The sequence below is a fragment of the Taurulus bubalis genome, assembly GCF_910589615.1.
Source record: "Taurulus bubalis genome assembly, chromosome: 11".
Lineage (NCBI taxonomy): Eukaryota > Metazoa > Chordata > Actinopteri > Perciformes > Cottidae > Taurulus > Taurulus bubalis.
In genome coordinates this window covers 3,674,811-3,693,170 of record NC_136599.1, presented here as the reverse complement: position 1 = coordinate 3,693,170, position 18,360 = coordinate 3,674,811, and the positions used below count along the sequence as shown (strand labels likewise).

The window sequence follows — 18,360 nt, the reverse complement described above, 5'->3', positions numbered from 1 at the left end:
TGCCCATACACATATTCAAACTCCTAGTTATATGGTAATCTACACATACATGTATATACACACATATAGTACATGACACATATGTGCATACAGTACATATATCCTCATAAGTATATATTAATTTGTATACTACTGCCAGCAGGCACATTTAAAGAAAGAGAGATACATTTTCCCAACACCGACACATCACATTCAACTATGCTCCCTTTTGAAGAGGAGCGTCCACACGCAATTATCGAATTAAAGAGACTGTTTGAGGGCGAATCAGCGTTTGAGGAGTGAACATGAGTTTTATACATCAACAATTATTATTGAAACGTTTGCCCCTTTTCCTCCCAAGATGAACTGAAGAGTTCAGTACTACACATTTAAGAATAATTGTACTCATGATACATTTCCACCACAGATAATAATTAATCCCACAGTAGAGAAATGTTGCTTCCCGGGTGCCTCCCGAGGCTGCCCACTGCTCTTAAATTATTAAGGATGGGTTACTATGCAGCTTCAATGTCTTGCTTAAGGACACTTCGAAATCATTAAATTTACCATACTACTTAAGTTCATATCACACACTTATTTTGGGTCAAACGAGCTGAAGAGGTTTATAATAGACGTTAAGAGCGTTATTAAGGACATTTTAAGTGCAAGCCTCATTTGACAGACTTTAAGAGGAAGTACTGATGGGTCGCTCGGAGGTGAGACTACGAACGTGCAGGAAGACAGAGAGGGGATGGATGAAGGCGGGCAGGACGAGCAGCGTCAGACCAATGTTCATCTGCAGACAAAAACGAAGGGAGAGGGAACAGGAAGCAGTGAGAGGAGAGTTCATGAAGATGGTTATTAGGGGGGAAAAGGACCAGAATAAGATTTATAGTTGTACTCACATATAAAGGGTCTCCTTTCAGAGGTCCATTCACCAGAGCAAATAAGGGATACTGCAGCAGAGAAAACAATGCGGCCAGAGCCTTGAGCAGACCAAACAGCTTCCCAAAGTGGCACGGTGGGAAACTACACACACACATATGCACACACATACACACACAAACACACACACACACGGCAAAGAGAAAGAAGAGGTAAAAGATAAGTAAGAAGTAGAAAAGGAAAATCCAAGAATCTTTAAGCATTAGCTTATTCCTGAAAGATAAAAGGTTAACACTAACCTATCCGTATATAGATCTATAATGAATAGTTTATAACACAATATGAGTTAAAAGCAGATATGAGAACACTTCTACATGTTTGTTAATGAACAGTATTTCTCAACAATTATAACGTCTCTTGCAAAGACTATTCATAATCAGAACTATGTCATACTCTTTTACACCAGTTTCCATTTTTCAGTTAAAATTGTCTATCAAGTCCCTCTCCTTATAGTTAATTAAACTCACATTTGGCATTTTACGTATCTTTTAGTCCTATTGTGAACACAAACATGCATCTCTTGCACCTGTGACTTATTGATATTGTTACGTGATTCTTCGTCACCTTCCTAAAATAATGTCCGAAGTCATTTTTTCAGAAAAACACAAACAACTAATACCAATGTAATCGGGGTGCACAAGCTGCCTCTAGACACTGCACAACAGGCATACTGTAATAACGGTCAAATTATGTTATGATTACTAATATTATGTTCGAGTGAGATTTTCATTGCTAACTAAATGGCTAGCTTAAAAGCTTGTGAATTTGCCTAAGTCAGATTGTCTAAAATAGCCTAAGTCACACTCTTGACATAGGCCATTATAGTATAGGGGTAGAATCACATGATATGTTCAACTGAGGATGTAGGCCATTTTACCAGAGGTGGCCAATATCATGAGCAGATGATTTAGGCAAGAAAATCATTTTCACATCAGAACAAAAATAATGATTTTGGTTTGATGAAAATTAGAAGTTGGACTGAGTGTCAAAGTATGATCTAGTTTTATTTCTAAAGCTTGGAAAATTAAAAAAAATTATCAAAAGTCTTTTGAAAATTTACAGGGAAGTTTAGCTGCCGGGCCGATAGCAGAAGAAGCGACATTCTAAATGTATCTTGGTGAACTAATGAACACAAGAAAAGTCCTCTCCGTTTAAAGTTACAATTATGTGCGAGGTCTTGTGGGTTTTATCTGGTGGTTCAGGCAAATACTCACGCTACACTCATGAAGGCTGCATTGCCGCCGCTGATGAAGGCGCGATTGAACACCTGCACAACAAAGGTGAAATACTGAAGCGGCAGATACGGGATGGTGGCACACACTGAGAACACCAGACACTGCAGCACCGTCAGGATGAGAGAAAGCATCGCGGCCCTCAGGACTGCTCCCTGTTCACTCTGTCCTATAAACAGACACACACAATTAAAGACACTCCAAAAACAAATCTGACATGTCCATACAGACACAACAGAGTACACAAAGACACCTATTCACTGCACTGTTTGTCGGCTTTTATATCAACTAAACACTAGAGATTTGGCTCAAGTGGTTCCCTGGGGCACATTTGCTATCATCTAACACACATTTGACTTATTCAAATTTTAAAATCTGTTAATTCAGTATGCAAAACACTAATGTAAAAAAAAACCTGAATACTTAGATAGACATATATTTGTGTAAATGATTAGACATTTGGGCACCACTTTGTAATAAGGTATATCTTATGTGATAGTTGGTCTGCCATGGCTGTGGCCTGTTGGATTCTTTACTAGTCCTTACCAGTATTAGTATGCAGACCTGCAAACTTTCGTCGAAATTCGCCATTTTGAAATCAAAATATGTCATCCACGTGAATCGTGTAGATCCGATTTTTTGTTTTAGTTTTTTTGGGAGGGGGGTCAACTGGCCAGCCAGCGTTTCTGAGATTGAAGTGAGACACGGAGAAAAGCCGATGTTGTGATCTTTGCAATACAACATCTTTGATGTGACGTGTCAAATCTTGGCCAATCAGCGTTAAGATGTCTACAGCGTCTTAATTTCCCTCCATCCAGTTTTTTAATGGCAAGCTAGTCAGCTTTGCTATCACGTTAGCTAACGTCATGTTCTGTTATAGTTCAGACTTGCTTGGAAAAAACCTAACGTGATGAAACATGCCGTAATAGTTGGGCTTAGCCAACAACGTGATTTCGTGGTCATAAGAGGCCCAGATAAGATGATGTGGTCCGTTTTTCCGAATGAAAGAGTTTAAGGAAGAGGACGTTATATATCTAGCGCAGCTTGATGCAGGGCAGAGATGAGGTGGAGCTGGGCCTGAAGGTGGAGCCCAAAACAGAAAGGAGTGCAGTACCCGCTGTCGCCTTTTTCACCCCTTATGAGTTTGCAGGTTTGAGTACGTTACCTGCAACACGAGGTTTGCCCTTGTGCCAGTCAAAGATGAGGCCGTTCCAGGGAGCACACAGCACGGAACACAGCTGCGTTATAGCAAAGGCATTGGTGTACTGACTCACTGCAGGAACACACAGCGAGGACAAGATGGTGAGAGACAAAGGTCGACCAGAATATGACTACTTGCAGAGTGCAAGCAAATCCGACTTGTTTCTCAAATCAAAACTTGAAGACAGACTGTCCGCACTGTTAATTACAAGCGATCAGATTGATCTGTGTCTCCAGACATTACCAAGGACGTAGGCATCAGTAACTACATGGGGAACGCGGAAACATGAACCTTCAAAACATTTGCGTTGTCGAGTTGCGGTGCAATACCAGACGAACTAAGCAACAGAGGAGGCTGATATGTATTGAGGCTGGTATATATTGTGATGCTAGGGCAAAGGAGCAGAAAGTAAAAAGCAGAGTGAATGTGAAATTAATTCTGTACACATGACATCTACCACACTCTCTCCATCCGGGAAGAGGGATCCTCCTCTGTTGCTCTCCTGGAGGTTTCGTCCCTTTTTTCCCTATGAAAGTTTTTTTCTTCTGTTTTTGGGAAACGTTTGCAGATGCGTCCATCTTTGCAAAGACAGGCAGACATGATGTAGTGAGGATTTACCCAGGGAAGCGTCCCCCTCCGCCAGCCGGTGCAGCGTGAAGTTGAGGGTGCCGACGAAGAGGTAATGTCTGAGCTGCATCACTGCCAACCAAAGAATGTGCAACAGATACAACCTGGAGAACACACACTGGCGGAAACTTTTCACTGAGAGAGACGATGGGGGAAACCAGAGAGATGGATGAAGAAAAGGAAAGAACAAAGATGAAAATAAATAGTTTGTATAATTCATTTTTGTTGTATCTTTCAATGTCCAATGCCACAATAAAGTGAACAAACCTTGCTTCACAGCGGTGTCCTCAACTTCCTCTGTCGTCGTTGCTGCCGTCGTCGTCTGTGCATTACCATTTCCAGTTAACTGCTCCAGGCTCAGAGTCTTTGATTTACCACAGGTTATCCTGACAAAGGTCAAAGTGGGTCCACCACAGATAGAGGGCATTGGGTTCTTTGATATTATTTGCAAATATTTTTTTTAAATCATAACTCACTACAATCACTTAACGTGATGTGAAGTTTTCTTCTGCAAGGTATGCAAAAACCCAGGTATATAGAGGTATCCACCAGATAATGTTTTTTCAATATTTGAAACAAACAGATGATAACAAGCCCTATTTACACTTGTGTGAGGAGTTGATGTGTGTGTGGTTTCTGGGTGATTTCTACCCGCATGTGTAGTTATCAGGCATCGGGTAGGGAATGCGGTCTCTGGGCAGCAGGAACAAAGTCCTGAGGATGTGGATGACGCTGCAGGCGGACAGGAAGAGGAAAGAGGAGAGGAGAGAGATGCCAGCCTCGTGTAACAGCTGAAAGAGAAGACCTCAAGATCGTTGTGACAGCAGGAGACACAGTAGTATAAATACATTTCATATATGAGATCAGTGTGGGAATGTTTCTTACCTTGATGAAAAATAAGATTGCCGGTGCAGAGTTAACAGCCCCGCTATAGAGAGTGATGACGGTGGAGCGACGGGAGCCAAACATATTTCCTACCTTTAAGAGAGAAATTAGATGAATGTTGTGTTTAAGTGCATATGTCTGTGTGGGGCTTTTTTGCATCTACTTTTCTAAACTACAATGCAAAATGTATTCTTGCTGATTTGAATCACCTGTTTGAATATGAGGGTGCAATTTTGGACTCTGCACCTGCACCATCCAAACTCATTCAACCTCACAGATTAGGGTTTTGTGATTTTCTCCCACAATTTAAACAAAAGTGCGTCATGGGCAGACCCTCTGTTTTTAATCTGGTGAACGAAACGTCTTGAACGGTCTTTGTCGCTTCTGGAAAAAACTTTCGCAACCGTTTTTCTCAGTATAAGCCTTCCTCAAAAATGGGTCATAGTTGATTTAGACTTAGTGGTCCTTGATCGTGTGTCTTTTCTTCTGTGTTTAGGTGATACTTGACTGACAGAGATCATATGCAGGCACCCAGAAATAGTAAAAAAAAAATGTAAATATCACAAAACTTGCAATAATTTGACAATTACAATTCAAAGCAAATATCAACCACTGATTCTGAAACATAGAAATTAATTTATAAACAAAAAAACTTTGTTTAATTCACTTAATCAGTTATTAAGTTGTTATTGGCAAACATGCTATTTAAAAATTGTTGAGCATCCAGCTCCTCCAGTTGGAGGATATGCTGCTGTTCGTTGATTTTACTATGATAAATAACACTAATCATGAAAATAATTGGATGATTATTTAGAACGCAGTGGCGGGGCCGTGAATTTTGGATCAGGGCCCTCAGTGCCGTCTGATATTGTTTACATAAATACGTGCATGACGGGATGCTGCGTCATTAATGGACAATGTACTTCACTTTATGAATAAAACAACAACACGATGTAGCGTAGTTTGCACAAGACGGAAACCACTTTTATTCTCGTTCCACACTTCACTAGAACATTTCCTCTACTTCCGTTTTTCCCAATCACAGCGCATGTTAATGGTCACGCCGGACCCTGTGACCAATCAGACGTCCAGACTGTTTCATCTAGTTTAACCAGGCTACTTCTTCCACAGAGAAAGAGAGGTGAAATGTGATTGGATAAGAGGTGCTGTTAAACAGCTCCAAGCGAGCCATACAAGAGGCCTGAAGCAGAGGAACACATGACACATGAGCTGTGCAATGAGAACATAAGCTAACAGGGGAAAATAATTATAATACATGTAGTGTATTCGCGAAAAACCAGTACATTATAAAATAGATAGAACTTTTAATTATACAAATAAATACAAATTAAGTGAAATTATAAAACAGTGTTTAGGCCAGCAGAGAAGGCTTAGAAGGCCCTGACGGCCCGCCACTGTCAGAACGACACTAATCTTTTCAATCTTTTCTAATATCTGCTTCAATACCTGCATGTTGGTTATCTGAAATAAGTTGCCCCCCACTGCCATGAGGGAGAGACCTGGGAACACCATGCTGGACAAAGCTGATAGGGAAAGAAAAAACATGCATTGACACTTAGAGTCACTGTTACTTCTTGTCAGTATTTCTTAAGACAATGAGGTTCACGAGAGAGCACAAATCAAAAAGATGGAGGAATGATTTTCACCTTCAGTCGAGAAGGCCATGATCAAGGCACCCGTGGTGTAAAGAAATCTGGTGTGAAAAAGAAGTTCCAGTGATAAGATGTAATTTCTTTGGTATGAGAGTGAGAGTAAAGTTTTTTACAGTTTTACAAAACAATGAATTTCAGATGCGAAAACCTCATCAACCCTAGGGTACCTTAAACATGGTACCCTAGGTTTGACCTAGGTGTTCTGCAGCTCATATGGCCTTGATATGAATACCAGACCCTATTGTCCTTGATCTCTAAAGAATCCGCAACTCCTTGGCTTTAAAAAAATAAAAAAAATAAAAGTTTATTTATGTAATTATACTGCACCTCTTTAGAAAGATTAAGACCTAATGCAATAATAATCGCAATAATCACAAGCAATGACACTTTTTCAAGCCTTTCCAGTCCAAAAATCATGTTTTTCGGTTCAGAAATAGAAAAATTAGCAATTTTGACCTAGATCTTGGTCACACCATGAGCTACGTGTACTTCAAATGACCGTCTCCTTCCGTGTGTGTCATCTGACGCGCTTTCAGATGCGTTTAAGAGACAAAGTCAAGAAAAAACTGCCGTTGCTTTCTCGCAGCTCGCGACAGTAAAGTCCTACGACTGGAAGATCCGTACAGTCTCTACGGTTACATACGTGGTACTTTGAGCAAAATGCTAGGGGTACTACATTAGTTAACTAGTGAAACGTTATAATCGCTCAGTCATGTTGAGGAGCTTATGGAATTATAAAAATATAACGATTTTTTTTTTTAATGTAGTCCATCGTTTCTCTTCTCACAAGGGTTTACATTACTTTAACCGTTTAAATGTATTAAATCAGACCTGTGTTTGATGATCTAGAAGCGTTTACACTTCCTCATTTACGAAAAATCAGTAAAAAAAAGCCAACAGACAACATAAAGTAAAAAATGAGAGGAAATACGAACGTTCTCGGACGGACGAGCCGGCAACCCTTCGGCTTACCCCGACGTGCTTGAAGCGAGGGCCCAGTCACAGCTGCGAGCAGCTTTAATTTAGAGGGAGATATATATACATATACATACATACATATATATATGTATATGTATATATATATATATATATATATATACACACACACATATACATATATATACACACATATATATTATATATATATATATACATATATATCAGGGGTGTCAAAGCTTTTTTCACCGAGGGCCACAAACAGAAAAATATATGAAAGTCTGAGCTACTCAGGTGAGGTATATGGCCAAATGAATCAAATGAGGTCAATTATGCATATATATACATATATACATATATATATATATATATATATATATATATATATATATATATATATATATATATATATATATATATATATTTTGCCTTTTGGGCCTTTTCCAAGCTCCAGTAGAAGTCGGTAGGGAGAGAAACTGAAGCTGGTTCTTCAGAGATTCCTCACTGCATCTCCATCAGTTCTAGTTCAGACTCTCTTCACTTCTTCTGCATCATCAAGAAGGGAGTCGAGAACAGCTTGAATTCGTTCTCAATGGCAGAAAGATCTGGGAAGCGCAGACTGAGTTCTGTCATTTGATGTGATGACAGACACATATTTCCTCTTTTTCGCAGAAAGGTTGACCTCTGGAAAATGGAATATATGTATATATATTTTGTACATGTAAATATATATAAAAGATAAAAATAAGTATTAAAAGTGATCAAAAGCTTGAGGTTTCATGGAACGGCGTGGAAGTGGTGTGACGACTATTGCATGTGGTTCGTGATCATGCAGCAAGCTGTTGTAACTCCACTGTACTTTGTCAAAACTGTTCCAAAGTTAACATGCTTTATGAGAGGCATGGCTGGAAGACTTCTGCATGCCAATATGAACTCATAGTCAGAGCGCCACCTACTGGGAAACTATGGCAATTTGAACTAGAAATGAAGGACGAAAATTAAATTGGCCAACTTCTGGTACGGTTTAGAGCATGGTCCCAAGAGACTTATTTGTAAGTTGATATGTGGTATATACGCCTATCAAATGGTGTATGTCTATGTTGAACGTACTGCGAGGGCTGCTTTGTTGAATTTAGTTGAATTTTCTCCTGAGAAGTCCATTGGTCCTTTTCTTCTGAACACAAACAAGCTTTTGATATATTTTCATGAAATTTAACAATTAATGATCCACAGAGAATTTTGTACAAATTGAACCCAGCGTTTAGGAAGATTTGGGAATAAAATTGTTTTTCACAAAATGAAAAAAAGTTGAAATTCTGTCGGCGGAGTTTAATACGACCACGTACTTTTTTGTAGAGCAGACACAACCGGACATGTGTGCCAAATTTCAGGTCAATTGGTGATAGGGGGAAAAACTGTGGGCCTTCACAACTCACAGGTTGTCAAAAAAAAACACGTTTTTTTAGGGGGCGCTATCTGACTTCCTGTACAGTTTAGAGCATGGTCCCAAGAGAGTTATTTTTAAGTTTACATGTGTTACATATTCCTAGCAAGTTTCATACATGTAGGTCAACCGTAGCGCTGGGGCTGCTTAATTGAATATTTGTAGGGGGCGCTATCGAGCCAAAGTGCCATTTTGAGTCATTCCAATCACATCAGGTAACTACATCTTTGCCTTTAATTGTGTCTGCCAAGTTTAGCTATGTGTCGAGCATGCCTAGTCCCTCGAAAGTGACTTTGTTGTTGACCGCGAAGGATGGGTCGCCACGGCAACAGCGTTTCGCGAAACATCAAAAGCTTTGTGGGCTGGCGTCATGAAAGTCTTATGTTTGTCTAGAAGTAATTGGAAGTTGATCTGATTGACCGACTAAGAGAAACAAGCCAAAGTATAGAAATATTCACTTCCTGTTGCCATTAGGTGGCGCTATGACTCTAATAAAAAATTAGACATGTCTTGCACATGTCTTCGAAACATCCAAATGAAACCAAAACATATTTTCAAAGTCATTGTTAGAACTATAATGATATTATTAAGTACTCATATAGGTCCTTGTATCGGCAAGTACTCAAATGTAACCAAATGTGCTTGGTCTGAAAAAGTGGTATTGATGCATCCCTAATTTTAAATCTATTGAGTGATTAAACTCACATTCCATAGAACCGAGCCACTGTAGTACCAAAGCGGTCAAAGAGGAAGCCATTGGGCAGCGCCAGGAAAGAATACATGAAGGAGGCGATGGTGAAAACAAGAGAGAACTGCTCATCTTGTTTAGTGCACTCTGTAGACACATAAAACAGATGAGTATCAGGATCCAAGAGGACTTCATAACTCCCGTATCAAGAGTTGTAGTCAAATCAACTCTTGATACGGGAGTTAATTTATATTTTTTAGATCAATGAAGTTCAGTGAAGTTTTGATTATGTGAGTTTTAATCAATTTCTACTCTTTATGCAGCCCCATCATTGACACCTGTGGTTAAAAAGGTGTCAATGATGGTGACAATGATGGTCGGTGGGTCCTACATAAAGGTTTAATTTAATTTTGGTGGAATTGAAACTGACCTAAGACCTGTGTTGTTGTATTGACTGCTGTGGTGTTGAGGCACAGAGAGCTGAAGTAGCCCTCCGTCTTCAGGACGAAAACCAGAGAAGCCCATCCGAACACCATTCCGGCAAAACACAGACACTCCAACAAACCCGTAAAAAAGGTGATGTAGCGGCGCACCATCACGCTGCTCACATCACACGGCATGGTTCCTCACACTCAGGAAAATAATTCACAAAAAATATTTTTTTGGAGTCCTGTCCACAAGCCAAACAAAGACAAATACATTTGACTATGCACCTTTTTAAAGCAATGTCATTTTCATATAAAAAGAACGCAATCTGCATGACACATTCAAATTATTTAAATATTAAATATTAAAGTGACACCAGCAAGACAAACATCTGGACATAAAATGTGCTGCTTGAGTTCAGGCAGTAAGGTCAGTCGTCTTCCAAAGAAAGATGGAGTTCTGCATGAATTCAGATGTTTGAAATAAGTCCATAAAAAAACTTTTAATGAGAAGGTTAACGTCATCAAGCTGCTGGAAAATTATAAAACTTTCATTTGAACAACAATAGGAATCAAATAAAACGAGCAAACATGGCTTTTTTACCAAATTTACCTCCTGCCACTAAAAATACACATTAAATTGTATTATTTCTTCAGTGTACTACTCTCTAGTACTCACAGTTCAGCCTCTGTATGTCTCCCCAAATGTTCTCACAAGTCACACCTCTCTGTTGTTACTCTTTCTTTATATAGGCCAGCTCTTCCTCCCTCCCCAGTGTTTTTCTCTTTCTCAATCAATCAAAGATAAGAAGTCAGCTCACCTCTGTAAGACCATTATTCAACATATGTACAAAACCGCTACAGAGATTTCGTATAATTAGAGCATTGTTTGCATTCATCCGATGTCACATGTGAAAATGAGTCCAGTTCTAGCAATGTGTGTAGTCGTGGTATATTATGCAGGATATTGCACATCTCTGTAAAATCTCATGCGAATTGAGAGTAGATTTATTGTGCAGTACCGGTTGGTATTTCAAATGTTATAAATCCTATTTTCCTATGTTCCAAAGAATACTGGTATCGGTATTGGGTATTGGGGTTGGGCTGGTCAAGTGGGTCAGCCAGGATGCACAACATCGCCGAGGCGAGGTTAGAGGCATCCGAAAAAATCATTTATATAAAAAATGATATGTGGTGGAACACAGACTCAATCACAATATTATGCCTTTGCCCTCTACATCCTCTAGCTCCGGGTCCCATCTCGGAGTGACGGGAGTGGCGACACCCGACGTGTGTTCGTCATGTCCAGTCTACTCCTTAAGTTAAACCTTATTGTCCTGTCTACTCCTCAATTTATAACCCGCTGCACAAAGACAGGATGTTGGAAATGGAAGATCTCAGGATACTCTGCCTTGGTTTTAATACAGAACACCGGCAGAGTTGAATCAGACATTTAAGTTTCATTTTTGGAGTAACGTATCACGTAACCCCTTGACATGTGTCAAGAGGGTCCGCATGAGTTACGCACAGACGGATGTATCCGGTCATTTTTTTAAATAAAACATCTTTCCGGCTTAGATTTTTTTTCTTCATTCATTCTTTCTATGTGGCCTGGTACTAAGGGACCCTCGGACCGGTACTAAGGGACACACGGACCGGTACTAAGGGACACACGGACCGGTACTAAGGGACACACACTCTTAAGTCACGCCCTCCCGCCACACATCGTATTTCTCACGCTGAAAAAAAGAGGAGAGAGAGGATATGTCACTCTCACCTGTCTTAAAAACTTGAGAGCCCTGCTTATCTGTTATGCTGTATTCACACCGAATGCGACACAAATTATTTGCGCGACCAGATTACATGCAAAGTCAATGCACAGACGCGACAGGTTGCGAAGGCGCGAAATTTCTGTCGGGCGGCGCGACTGCATGAGGCGCAAATTCCGCATGAGTTGAAATATCCCAACTCTGGCGACAAAATCGTGTGAGTCATAGTTGCGTCAGCCAATCAGCGTTGAGAAGCTCCCGCCGTCTTGCCGTCGCTGAATCAATCTGCTGCTGGTCTGCCTGAAGTAGCGCTGGTAGCGGCCGTCATTCAGACACTGTTGTGGGAATACGGATAATATTATGAACCCAGACACGATGGAGTTTGATGTTCCCACGTATGTGGTATTTACACAACAAGTACAAAGCATACCCAGATAGCAGTCAGTTCTGGGCCGACTCGACTATTACTGGGCCAAAGGTTGTTATGCCGTGTTCACACCGGACGCGCTGTGTTCACCGCGGCAGTTTACGGCTGTAGACCACAAAAATGTTTCACTAAATTCACCAAAAAGACAAAAATAGATCAGAGCGGGATAGAAGAGGGATACAAAGGTAGAATGTCCAAAATCTAAGACAGAGCGGTAGATTTGACAGGAAAGTCAGAGGAACCAGTATGTAGACAGAGTGGATACAAATAGTACAGATAGAGAGCCAATATGATAGAGGAGAGGAGAGACGCCTGTAAGACCAAAAAACAAACATTACATTAGAAAGTTGTTTGAATATTAAAAAGCTTAGCAAAAGCTAAAATGCCGTTAAAACATGTCTGATCTACCAAATATCCCTATTAATGCTGCATTTTCCAGTTGTTGCTAGTTTTATGGGAAACATACTGGTGTCATTAAATGTATCTACTCAGTGTGTGATTTTGCAAGTAGCTGTGTTTTAGTGTTTACAATAAATATCTGTATTTACAAACTTCAAGACACTGTGTTGATTTATCTGAACAAGTCATTCATGTGTGTGAACTTACTGTCAAGTCACCAACACAGAGTCTGCAGTTAGACAGGAAGGAGAGAGAGAAATACATTATATTTCCATTATTCTCAGAGAACCAGTATCACATCTCATTTCACTCTAGAACAAACTGTTGTAAAGGTTGGGTCATTTATTGTTGAGTATGTAATGTAGGGATGTAATTCCTGTCGAGACGGATTATTATGATGGGAAGGCATTCCAAACTGTAAACCAATGTAATATCAGTTTAGATAGAGCAAAACCATAATTAATGTGTGAACTTACACTTCAGAGTCAGCAAGGAGTCACCAGCAGTGATGTCTGTAGTAAAAGACAGAAAGGAGGAGTCCACGAGGAGTTTCAGGTGGACAATTTATTTCCATATTTATTATCAATGTCTGATTCAAAACTCATCATTTTCTAGGAAGTTAAAATGTATATTGCAGTGTTCTAAGGTTCTAAGTTCTAAGGACCACTTCTTTCTTGCACTGAGCCATTTTAATGTGTTTGACGAGGGATATTATTGTGGTTGTTTTGTCTTTTCTTCTGTTTGATTTATCCTTTTGTTTGATAACCAGAGCCTGGGTAAATTGTGTTCTTTGTTTTGTAGGGGCTGCTAACCCAAGGTGTTGAGGCTGGTGCTGCCGGGTGTCGGGGTCTCTAGTGGTGTGCTGTGGTGTTTTTCGGTTACCCCTGATTCCGACCCTCACGTGTGGCTGTGTGAGTGAGTGTGGGGTGCACGTGTGATCGGGGTGTCTCTTGTCTTTTTGGGACCCTCACCTGCACTGGTTAACCTCTTGCCACTGGTAAGTTGCAGCCCTACGCCCCTTTTTCACATAACGGCTCTGTTATTAGTATAGTCTATTATTAGCATAGTCTTTTATTAGTATAGTCTGTTATTAGCATAGTCTTTTATTAGTATAGTAATTTATAAGTATAGTGTATTTTATTAGTATAGTATTTTGTGTCGTGTGAACCTCTGTGGTCAAATAAAAGATTGTTTCTGTACTGGAACCCCGTCTCTGCCTAGATTTCCTGTATAATGAACCTGAGTGCCCTCTGAGTCCTGCAAACGGCAGGCAAACTGAATCTTCAGGTGTAATTCCTGAGGTGGCGTTGTCGTGCTCTGACGTTTAGTTTAGACTCAAACCTTAAAAACTGCGTATCTTCCACCTCTCGCCACATACATTTCAAAAGGTTTTACTGTTAGGGGAAGAGGTCTATAAAGGAACCTACAAGGATTTGAAAGTGTTGTGAAGAGAGGCATTTTAAGATTGACAAGGCAAAACGTGGTTTTGTCATTCGTTCAGAAAACCCATCATAAAAAAATGTATAGCCTAAAATCTACGGTCAATGAATACATGGACCTATTGAATAATACATACAGAAAATAAGAAATGTCTATATAGTGAAGGCTTTCTGTAAAGTTGTCTATATCTATTTATTTATTTCAGAATGGCACTTAGAGGATTACTCTCCACAAGGCCCCAAGTGCCATACTCCAAACCCCCACCCCTGCACATCTGTGTAGTTACAGTAAAGTCCCAGCCCAGGGTGGTGAGCTGGGAAAAAGTTAAGGAGGGAGGCTCATATGTGATTAGGGGGTACGGGTTGAGGGGCTCGTTTCCCCGTACCAGCTCAACATATCAAAGGACACCGTCTTCTATCTATTCTCCAACTGACGTGTCAGAAGAGCTAAAAGAAGAGGCAGAAAACCTCCTCAATCCCCACTCTCCTCTGACCCCCTCAGCACCTGCAGGGAGTCTGTGGGTCTCCTGACGGTGGAGAGGGAGGTGGTAGAAGTAAGTCATTGTCTGTCTGACAGGAATGCGATGTGTAAACAAATGTATAGTATATTCTTGGAGAATAAAAAGAAAAGAAAATGAACACACAAATCCACCGTGTTCAGGTCTCTGCTGTGAAGAAGGTGGTGGTGGGGCGGGACACGGTCCCTTTGCTGAATATAACCCTGAAGCAGGTAGGTTATTTACTAAAGGTCCGTGGGTTACTTTGCATATTGTCAGCACTGTAAAATACAATGTTTTTATTTTATTTTTTTACAGGGGAAGACCAGGGTTCCCCTGTGTTTGTGGAGGGAGGCAGCCGTCCATGAAGTTACACTTGGACAACTGCTGCCAAGAAAAGAAAAGAAGAGGAGAAAAGCGGGGAAGGGACAAGTGGACAGGTTGACCCCCAGATGTCAACCATTATGGCAAAAAGAAAAAACTGTAGAATATGTTTTTGAGATGCTAATTCTCAGTAGGTGTACACAGATTGTATTTGTTATGATGTTTTAGTTGATTTTAGAAAGCAGTTTCTTTTTTTTTATTAATGTTAAATTGTGTTCTATTATATTTGAATTAGTGTAATAATACTATAAAGGTTTTGTGTTCGTTTGCTGTGTTTATTATATAAAAAGGTTTTGTTTTTATCATTAGATTCAAGTTTTTATGTTTTAGTGTATGAATAAATGTTTATGTGAAAATTTTCGGCTTCGTTTTAAACGCCTGTTGAATACCCAGCAACGAATAAGGCTATTATTAGATTTTAGTGTAGATGTTCATTATTGATATAGCCTTTAATTTACACTTTACACATTTTTAATATTAACTCTTGAGGAAGTACTTTACCGTAAAAGAAAAGTCTACTTTGTGGGTTATACTTAGAGATGGGTTCCCATAACTAACACCAGTTTTTTTGGTTTGAAGTTTGAAATGTGTACAACTTTAGATATGGGGCTGTGAACAGGTGCAGGGCTCTCAAGTTTTTAAGACAGGTAAGAGTGACATATCCCCCCCACCCAATGCGTGACAGTCACGCTCAATGCGTGACACTTGAGAGCCCTGCAGGTGTGTGTGTTGCAAATACATGAATTAAAAATGATTATTTTTATTTACGTTGATTACACTAATCAGAATCAGAATCAGAACCATTTATTGCCATGTATGTTTTCACATACAAGGAATTTGTCCTGGCCGGAGGTGCATAACATTTAACAATAACGCCGTCTCTCCTAATCAGACCGGGGTTCCCCCAGAAAGTCTGCCAATTATCTACAAAGCCCACATTGTTTGCTGGGCACCAGTCCTCGACAACCAACTGTGGAATGCTGACATGCGACTATACATCTTATCATTGACCGTATTTGGGAGAGGGCCAGAGAAAACTACGGAGTCCGATATTGTTTTGGCATATGTACACACTGATTCCACATTGATTTTAGTGACCTCCGAGTGGCGAATTTGGGAGTCATTACCGCCGACGTGTATCACAATCTTACTGTATTTACGTTTATCCTTAGCTAACAGTTTTAAATAGGACTTAACGTAGCCCGCCCTGGCCCCATAAATACATTTGACTGGAGCCTGGCTTCGTTATATTCACGTTTTTGACTATGGAGCTGCCGATAACCAAAGTCACCCAGCGTCCCAGCTGCTTGGGGGCTGCCGGGGGACAGCTAACGCTAGCAGAAGCTAAAGCTAGTTAGTCCACACCGGCGATGGGGATTGGGCTGGTTAATGTAACTAAAGTCTGACCTTCGATGGTGCGGAGCCGTGCATCTAACCCACAGAGACCTGCCTCCGACCTAGCAAATAAATTACACTAATTACATGTACCGTTATCAATAAAGGAGGCAGGGGAATAACTAAACATGTGACACGCTGAGCAAAAGAGAGCAGAAGAGGGAGAGAACGAAGCCATCGCTAGCAGCTAAGCTAAAGTAAGGTAGCTAACGTTAGCAGAACTAGTCAATGTGAAAATAAGACTTGGATTTAAGCGATAAGTCACTAAAAGAAGAGTCGAGGTCTGTAGAAATACACGGCTCCACAGAGCTGTGACTAGTCTCCGTCAGCCTGGCCAGAGCGCTAAAGAGAAACAGGGTTGTTCTTATTTTTCTCTATTATTGATGAGTAATAGGCTCCTCTAGCATTACAGAGGGCCTTCTTATATGTCAGGTTCTGAGGGTTATACCATGGAGAAATCTAGCTTTAGCATTGTCAGTTGGACATCTGGTGTATAAACTTTTGTTAGCAAATTTCGGCTGGTGGGCAAGGAAAGAAAACGCCTCCCCGGAACCAACATAATGGACCAGGCGGATGAAACCCAGACACTACCATATACCGTATACCGTATTCATTCATGGTGTTGATGAGATTTTGGCGGTCACCAAGGAGTTCCTTGAGTTGGTACCTACGACAGACACCACGAATTACATTTTTAGCGCTCTCGTTGAAGCGCTAGACCGGGTCTGAGTGGAGAGTGGACTGGACCGGGTCTGAGTGGACTGGACCCGTACTGTCAGTGGGGCTACAGACGGTGCACCATCAATGATCGGGAGAAAAACAGGCGTTGTGACGAAATTCAGGGAGAAAGTACAAGCTGCGATGGAGGATAACATTTTTGGACATTTCACTGTATTTTTCAGCCCGAGGCATTGTGTTGCAAGTCGTTAAAAATTGATCAAGTCATGAAAGTGGCATCACAAAGCGAGGGAATCTGCAAAGGAGAGCCCAGGCAGATAAACAGTGGGCTGATGTCTGAATTTTTGCTCTTTATGGTTCTAGTTTATTGTAAAAAGACCTTAAAATAGGGTTTATCATCCAAAAACCTTCACCAATGATTTAAACGATCAAAATGGGCAGTATGTGGCCCCTTAACTCAAATAAGTTTGACACCCCTGCTCTAGGCTCTCTATGGTTATGTGAAACTGCTGCCGTTAGTTATAATATGTGCTGTTCTAAATGCTTTTGAGAGGACGTGGTGCCCCACTGGTTTTCCAGCCGCTATTGATGAGCTCAAAACTTAAAACTTTTGACTCCCACTGAGATGCACAGATACATTTTAGACCAGCTACAGGTTTTGTATCGGACATCTGAAAGTGTTGTAACTGCAGGCCGACTTCAGCAGGACTAGAACTGGTTCTGTTCTGGCCTTTTTAATACGTTACAGTAGTTATTGCTCTCCGTCACCACCAGGTGGCAGCAATGATGCGCCAACAACCCCATAAAATCTGACAGGTCAAACCATGCTGCTGTTTAGATATTTACTGTCTAAATATTTGACTAGAAATTAATGATTATTATATTATAATAAGACAAAACTTGTTGTGATTTAAATATTTAGCACACTTTTGACAGTACAATTAATCCCACAAACAAGAATAAATGACACACTATATGTTAAACTAATTAACCTTCTTACTTATTCATTATTATTTGTACAAACTCAAGAGCAAAGAGGGGGTCGCAGGCCGAGGTAACGCTACTCAAGTACTGAACTTGTGTACATTTCTGTGGAATTTGTACTTGCTATACTTTTTACTACACTACAACTCAGAGGAAAATACGTTTTTTTTGTTACTGCATTTATCAGCTATTTTTGCTTTTCAGATACAATTTTGACAAAAACAACATGATAATCTTATGACATTACATTGTTCAAGGTTAAACCTGTGTTTTCCAACTGTCCAGGCTATTTTTATACAGCGATAGTAGCGATACCTATAAAACATGTATGAGCTGTAATTTGTATGAAATCC

At 40.3% G+C, this 18,360-nt stretch overlaps 1 protein-coding gene across 1 annotated transcript; it reads right to left on the bottom strand.

Moving 5' to 3' along the window:
* Positions 1–664: 664 nt before the first annotated feature.
* Positions 665–10,230, bottom strand: LOC306743885 (equilibrative nucleobase transporter 1-like; the record flags this gene model as incomplete). Its single annotated transcript, XM_079226450.1, has 11 exons — positions 665–775; positions 885–1,008; positions 2,139–2,325; positions 3,322–3,429; positions 3,976–4,056; positions 4,252–4,370; positions 4,636–4,775; positions 4,870–4,962; positions 6,337–6,413; positions 9,656–9,757; positions 10,041–10,230. 11 exons carry the CDS (start codon positions 10,228–10,230, stop codon positions 665–667), a joined length of 1,332 nt encoding a protein of 443 aa, XP_079082576.1.
* Between the last annotated feature and the right edge of the window lie 8,130 nt (positions 10,231–18,360).